The 7,715-nt window shown below is 45.9% G+C and overlaps 1 protein-coding gene across 1 annotated transcript in view; it reads left to right on the forward strand.

Annotated features, from left to right (window-relative positions):
- The window catches only part of Mrps5 (mitochondrial ribosomal protein S5), a 19,419-nt gene extending 16,374 nt beyond the window's left edge, over window positions 1-3,045 (forward strand). The window contains exon 12 of the mRNA XM_031373258.1: window positions 3,015-3,045. Coding sequence (XP_031229118.1) covers window positions 3,015-3,045 — 31 coding nt within the window. The remainder of the gene's footprint in view (window positions 1-3,014) is intronic.
- The last annotated feature ends 4,670 nt before the right edge of the window (window positions 3,046-7,715 follow it).

Raw genomic sequence — 7,715 nt, forward strand, 5'->3', positions numbered from 1 at the left:
TGGCCTGCCCTAGGCAGTGCTTGCTGCTGACAGAACCTGGAGGACACTCTACCCCTCACCTGGATGTATTGTCTTTTTTATTTTAAAAAAAGGCCAACCTTCTTTGTTTTCCAATAAATAATTACAGATTTGGTTTACTGAGCACATGGTATATAGCAGTGTGATGGGAATGTTACATGCGAATTTCAGGAGCAATTCGTTATTTAAACTAGTAAGTATAAGTGAATTGGGAGATAGTTAATAGTAGTAACATGCCCAACAGCCACTGCTGTGGCAACTAAGGTAGTGTTTATTACTGAGTCATCCAAAAATGAATGTTTTCAACTACGTTTTACAGAGAAGTTGGATGGCCTGGCTCTCTGAGCCACTACCAGGCAGCCGCAGTTTCATACTGCTTGTCTTCCATGACTACTGTGCCAGGCTGTGGCCTCGTCCTGGGCTGTGTTTACTGGTCTCTAGGTGATAGAGATTCTGGTGTGTCTGACGTGTGTCTCACTGTCACCTTCATTCACATACCCCTAAAAGTGAATGGTGCCAAGTGTCCTCATTAGCTTATCAGGTATTCATGTGACCCATTCAGATCCTTTGCCCATTTAAAAAAAATTGGGTTATTTGTGTTTTTATTATCAGCTGTAATTGCTCTTTGTTGAAACTTGTGATACAAATATCCTATCAAATACAATCAATATATATATCATATATATATATGATGTAGTGAAGCCAGTATTTGCCAGTATCATATATATATGATGTAGTGAAGCCAGTATCTGCCAATATCAATTACACTCCTTTTTCTTATTTTTAGTAGTTGCTCTAGAGTTTGCTATATACATTTACAACGTGCCATCCTGCTTTGTAGCTAGTGTAGTCAGGTATCTTACAGCAATGGAGGGTTAGATTCCTGCCCCCTCCCCTCATTCCCTGCTGCCATTCAGGCCTCATAAGCATGAGCAATGCTCATTGAGTCACTCTTACTATTACAGTTTTGAACAAACATCTGTTAAATCTAATAAGAAAAATCAAAGTTTTTTTTTTTTTAACATAAATCTGTGTTTCTGATGCCCATCTCTTCATTTTCTTGTATCTTAGCTTATAAGGCAGGTTCGTTAGAACAAAGCCCATCAATTGTTTGTCTGAGTCTCTGCTTAATTATAGGCCCATAAGACTTGTCTTTGAATAGTTCTAAGTATTTTCTCTCGTACTTTCTGAGAAGTTAGATGCATTGCTTATTTCTGCTCCTCTTTAGGTAATGTGTTCTCTTCTGACTTTGAACACTTCTTTCCCCTTTATCTTTGATCTTAGCAGTTAGACTATGATGTGCTGAGTGTGGCCGTCCCTTAGACTCATCCTCCTGTCCTCTTTCCTGCTTTATTCATTTCTCTTGATGTAGCTTCCACCTAGAAGTCCTTGTGTTCAGCCTAGCAATAAGCCCATCAAAGGTGCTCCCTGCTTCACTTGTGGCATTTTGAGTGTTTTGTCTTTGTTTGTTTATTCATATTTTGAGACAGGGTGTGATGGTTTGAATGAGAATGACCCCCATATGCTCATATATTTGAATGCTTGGTCCTGTTAATGGAACTATTTGAGATGGATTAGGAGGTGTGGCCTTGTTAGAGGAGGTGTGTTACTGGGGATGGACCTTTCTGCCTGCTGCCTATGGATCAGGATTTAAAGCTTTCAGCTCCATACCTGTTGCCTGGTGACATGCTTCCTGCCATGATGATAATGAACTATCCTTTTGGAAGTGTAAAGAAGGCTCTAATTAAATGCTTTCTTTTATCAGAGTTGCCTTGGTCATGTTGTCTCTTCACAGCAATAGATCAGTGACTAAGACTGACTCCCCATGTGGCCAGGGTTGATACTTCTGCTAAGTGTTGTGATAACATGGTGGGCAGTATGGCCCACTCAGTATCAGACAGCTTTTTTCTGCTTACAGTACCAGCGATAGAGCCCAGGATCTTGGACATGCTAGACAAGTGCTCTGCCACCGAAGCACACCCCTAGCATGTTTTTGATTCTTTGACAGACTCTCCCTGTCTGTATACTTTACCATCTGTTCTTTGGTATTTCTGTTCTCTCCTGTAGCATTCTAATCTCAGTTGTGTTAAGCATTGCTGGGGTGGCAACTCTGACACCCCTTCCTGCTGTGTCTTGGGCCTGCTTGGTTCAGACCTCACCTTTGCTTCCCGTGTGTCTGTCACTGTTGCTGGGAGCTGGACATGATGTACTGGGTAAGGAGCTGAGGAAGTAGGTGGTTAGTGATGTAAGGGGTGAGACGAGGGGGTGGGAAGTTTTCTGTGGTTATGGCATTCGTTAGACCCCAGTCTTTTGGTGAGCCTGTTACTGGGTGCTCCTCAGTTCTACCCGATAGGTACTGGAGGATTCCCCTTCCCCGAGTCACAGTCTGATAAACCAACAGTGATCTAGTGTCTAAAGTACCTTCTCTTCACCTGCCTAGTGCATCCAAGGCCCGGGTCTAGTCCCCTGCACATATGTACTCCTAAAGGAATTACATTATTCAAGGCTATAGAGATAGAAGCTAACTACTGTGAAAGAAATACCTTTAAATTAGATACATTGGAAACACCTAAGGTTTTTCTTTTTAAGTAGAATCTACAGGAAGATAGTTGGGTCTGACAGCGCTGAAGTGTGAAGGCAGAACCTTTCATTTTCCATTGAGCTCTGCTCCCAGAACTCTCGTTATTCTTGAAAATTTATTATTGTCCTAAAAAAGCAATGAGCTTTACTGACTTCTCTTCTATTAGTCTAATTTGCAATTTTTTTTATACCTGATACTCTTACCTTTTTAAAATGTCATTTTTCCGAATTACTGGCAACCACATTGACATTGGGGAAAAAACTATTTGAGAATAAAAAATGTTTGCCATCTTATTTTCCTTCAATAACTTGGCAATAAAGTGAAAAGTGAAGTAGAAGTTTGTCTTGAGAGCAAGGCCTCATCACTATTTCTGTTTATCATCCGTTTCAAAAGATGCTCTTTGCTTCTCCCCCAGAAGCGTGATGAACCTGTCGATCTGGCGGTAGATCTCAAGTGTGGAGGCCCTGTGACTTTGAAGCCTGGCTTGTCAGCACAGCTTCTAGCAACCCCTCTCTGCCTTGCTAAGACATGCAGAGAATGTACCTAGGAGTGATACTTGTAAACAGTGTGCTAGGTGAACAGAACCATGGACGCCCTGGCCTCAGGAGGTGGGACATTTGTGTATCTATACCATCCATTACTTAGCAATGAAAGGAACTAGAGAATGCTACTTAGCAGAATAATTGTGTTGAGTGAAAGAAGTCAGGTTTCCCTTAAAACGAGATGTGAAAGTTTCCAGAAGTGCAAACTATAGTAGTAGAAATGGTTGTGTAGGGGTGGAAGAGGGTGTTAGTGAGGGGCATGAAGTGGCATAGTTTCACAGTGTGTGCAAACATCAAAACTCCCAAGAGTGTGCTTTAAACATGCTGTCGGAAGTGGGTCTTACCTTGGGCTCTTAACCCTCCCTCCAAGAATGGAGAGGGCAGACAACAAAGGGTGAGCCGACCCAGGTGACCTTTTATTGGCCAGTCAGAGTAACAAAGCAAATGCAGAGGTCACCTAGGGCCACAGGAGAGGAGCTGGGAGGTTTCCATTGTGGGAGCGCTAGCCTCAGCTAGCTTCTGAGAGTCAGGGAGAGACTGTCAACAAATGTTAGGATTCTAAGCTCTCAGGGCAGAGTCTCTGCATGCATGCAGAATACAGGTCCCTGTTCCCTGAGAAATATAGAAGTCTGGGGTCCTGCTTCCTACTTGCAGGTGAAGTGGCAAACAACGGCTTCTCAAGGCAGGATCCACTCCCCTGCATGTGGAGCAGTTGCAGTGTCTAGCATAGGTGGGTGCCAGTTCCTCCTGCATGTGGCAGATCTACAGGTCTGACTCGGTGTGTGTGTGTGTGTGTGTGTGTTCCAGGACCGTCTTCCTTCCCCAGGAGCCAGGCTCTGAAATCTTTAGGTTTCTTTTGAAGAGAACAGGTAAGTCTGGGAACTGTCCCTAACTCCAGCTGGGACTTAGCCGAGAGGTGATGTCTCCCATTACATAGTGCCTGGTGGAGCCCTGTGTGCAAGTGAAATGTAAACTGTAAATTAGGAGAGTAAATTGGCTTTCAAACCCAAGAGGGGAAAGAAAAGACCAGGCAAACCTGAGTCCTGAGTCAGTGAGAATGGCAGCTCTCTCCCTCTGAGGCATGCTAAATGGACATGTCCTGCAGGGCTTTGTGGGTTCAGGAGTTTTTGCTCGGTTCTGTGCCAGTTGGGCTTTGAAAGTTTCATTCACTGGGACTAGATCCCTGACTGTTAAAGGGGGCAGCTCCTATCTTTGGTGGGGCGGGCGGGTCCAATTCATTATAGCTGCACTCTGTCTGTCAAAGGCAGCTCTGGGAGCTGGGGCTTGCAGTTGCTTTGGAGGTCTGGTTGATTGCCTTAGCATCCAGGTGTCCACACCTAGCCTGTTGTGGAGCTCAGACAGATGTTGGGGGCCTCCTGAAGCTCTAACCAGCTGGGAGAGTGGACTCTTCATTTACTTAAATTGCATTTGGTTTTGTTTGTTTGTTTGTTTTTAAGTTTACAAGCACTAGAGGGCAGAGTTTTCAAACAGTTCTGTTCCCTTTTGGACTGCCATATGTAGACAGACATCTGGCTGTCTTGTCACTGAGATGTGCAGTTTGAAGTGGCTGTCTACTAGAGACGGGGTTGTTCTTTCAAATGCAGGATACCAATTCCATTTAAACATCCACTTTGCCTTAGCAAATGCTGTCATGGGAGAATCACACGTGCTTTCTTCATGAGGTAGGGGTATGTTTCTGGCATCTTCCAAGCCATAGATCATCAGGTTCAAACAGGTTTGTCTAATTTTATTATTTATTTGAGACAGAGTCTCACTATGCAACCTTGGCCTGGGATTCGCTATGTGGATGAAGCTGACCTAGAACTCACAGAGATCATTTTCCTGCTTGTCTCCTGAGTGCTGGGAATGAAACTGTGTACCCATGCTGGGCCTCAAACACATTTACTCAGGCCCAACTTGAAGTCAGGGTTGTCAGACAACTCCAAAGTCATCAACCTGCAGGTGTGGCATTCGTCAAGTTGCTGAGTTACTCTCTACCTCTAGACCAGTTTAGCTTTCTAAGGGTGAGTAGTGAGGAAAGCAAGATATACAGAGCCCATGTTTCCTGCCAGGGCAGTGCAGGTGAGCGAAAGCTACATGTGATCCAGGGGCAGCAATGAAAGATCAAGGAGTTGGGACTCCTGGTGGCTCTGGCTTGTGAGGCACCAGCATCTTAACAGCAGGCCATTGTTTCAGGAAAATTCCAGAAGTGCCTGAAGTGAGAATAGAGAGAGAGCCTGGCAGAGGCAGGAGGCTCCTTAGTCTGGGATTATTGGGGAGCGGCTGGGTGTCAGTCACCCAGCTGTGTCCCTGCTGCATAGGGGCAGCCAGTGCAAGCTGAGGCACTCAGCGATTAGCATGAAATCCATTCCCTGCCCTTCAGAGACTGGCTGTTACTCTGCAGTTGTCTAGGACCCTCCTTTGAACCACAAATACTGTTGGGGGAGAGGGTGTCACAATGCTTTTACAGTGGGTACAGAATGGTTGGCATTTATTCCGCATTTAACACATGATAGACAGTGTTTCAGTCTACTTGTACATGTAAACTAAAAACCCTGGAGTACTGAGATTCCTAGATTAGAATTTACTCAAGCTGGTTAGAGGTTGCCAGAGCAGCTAGCCTCCAGAGCCAGCTCCTGAGGCCAGTATGTCAAGGCAAGGTGAGTTCCTTTGTCCAGGGTTTGGCTTTGTTTTTCTTTGGGGGGCAGGATGAGGTAGGGGAGAGAGGTGCAGAGAAGACAGGAGAGGCTTACTGGGTTTGTAGGGAAAGGAATGTAGGAGAGTTGGGAGGAAGGAATGGTTATTTTCTTAGGGTCTTGAGGGCAGATGGGGCTGCATGTGTGTGTCTGTGGTCCTGTGTGAGTGCACACAGAATGTAGCTATGCAGAATGTAGAATGCAGCTAGGGTGATGCTCGAGATAGCAAAATGAAGAAGGGTTAGCCAGCCTCTAGCCACTCCCCACAACCCCTGCCTGGTCGATCCCAGCCCACCACAGACCCTGGGGCATTGCTGGAAGGTGGCACCCAGCAGGGACAGGCCTTTGGGCAGGTGCACTCCAATTTGGACTGCTCCTGGTCTGGTGTGGATGGATGGATTCATCTGCGGGATATTGCAGCATTGCTGTCCAGAGGAGGGCTTCTCCTCTCTGCAGGATCTGCCCCAAAGGGCTTCTCCCATGCTGGCCTCGAGGAGTAGAGAGGAGCTGTCAGCCTTGACCAGCTGCAGCACTGAGATGGAGCAGCAGGATGCTCTGTGCAGGACCTAAAGTCCTCAGGCCCAAGCGGAAAGTGCCACCTGGCAAACAAGTTGCAGGCTGTGGACCGCAGGGTGCCAGGCACTAGGCACCCTGAGACCTGGCAACCTGGTGTCTGCAGAGGATGGGGAGGAGACTGTTCTGGATAACCAAACACATCATAGGCAGCCAAGGCCAGAACTCTGTGGTGACTGAGTTTCAAACACAATTAAGGAAGCAGTAAACCCAGGAATTTCACATTCATCGCTCTGGGAAGGTTTTATTTTGGGGTTTTTTTTTTTAGATTTTATTTATTTTATGTGTATGAGTACACTATAGCTGTACAGATGGCCGTGAGCCATCATGTGGCTGCTGGGAATTGAACTCAGGACCTCTGCTTGCTCCGGCCCACTTACTCCGGCGTAATACACTGTAGCTGTCTTCAGATGCACCAGAAGAGGGCGTCAGATCTCATTATGGGTGGTTGCTGGGATCCGAACTCAGGACCTTCAGAAGAGCAGTCAGTGCTCTTACCCGCTGAGCCATCTCACCAGCCCCACTTTGGGAAGTTTTTAAACACGGAGATTTGCGATTGATTGAAGGACTGAAAGAAAATACATCATTCTCCATGATAGGGAATCAAAATTCTACCCACATGAATCAATAAATGAAAAATAAAAGAGGAACATGTGGCCAGGCTGCTCTTGCTTGCTTCCTCAGTTTACATATATAGAAAGCTAAGAGACAGATGGCGTGATTGACAGACTAAGAGCATGCTGTCAGGGTTACAACACTCTGCCTGGGGAAAGGAGAGATTGACTCTCTGCACAGGTTGGGAGTGGAAGGATGGGCCTCAGCAAACAAAGCTCTTAGCTGAAAGCAGTCTTCAACAGTGGGGATTCCTTGAAAGTAAGCTATCCCTTGTTGGGAGTGTCCATCAGTGCCCACACTCCAGGGCTGCATGACTTTTATCTTATTCCTGCAGCACCTGGTAACTAACTCTAGTTAGCAATAGTGTAGGGTTGGCTGGTTAAAACACAGACTGCTCTTCCAGAGGACCCCAATTAGGTTCCCAACATCCAGATTGGATGGCACACAACTGCCTGTAATTCTAGATTCCAGGAGGATCTGTAGCCTCTGGCCTCCAAGAGCATTTGCGCTTACTACACACACACACACACACACACACACACACACACACACACACACACACTATAAAAATAACTGAAATAATATTAAAGCTGGGAGGGAGAGGCACGTGGATTTCTGTGAGTTTGAGGCCAGCTTGGTCTACAAATTGAGTCCAGGGTAGTCAGGGTTACAAAGAGAAACCCTGTCTCA

Source organism: Mastomys coucha, unplaced genomic scaffold, assembly GCF_008632895.1.
Source record: "Mastomys coucha isolate ucsf_1 unplaced genomic scaffold, UCSF_Mcou_1 pScaffold15, whole genome shotgun sequence".
In the NCBI taxonomy this organism is placed as follows: domain Eukaryota; kingdom Metazoa; phylum Chordata; class Mammalia; order Rodentia; family Muridae; genus Mastomys; species Mastomys coucha.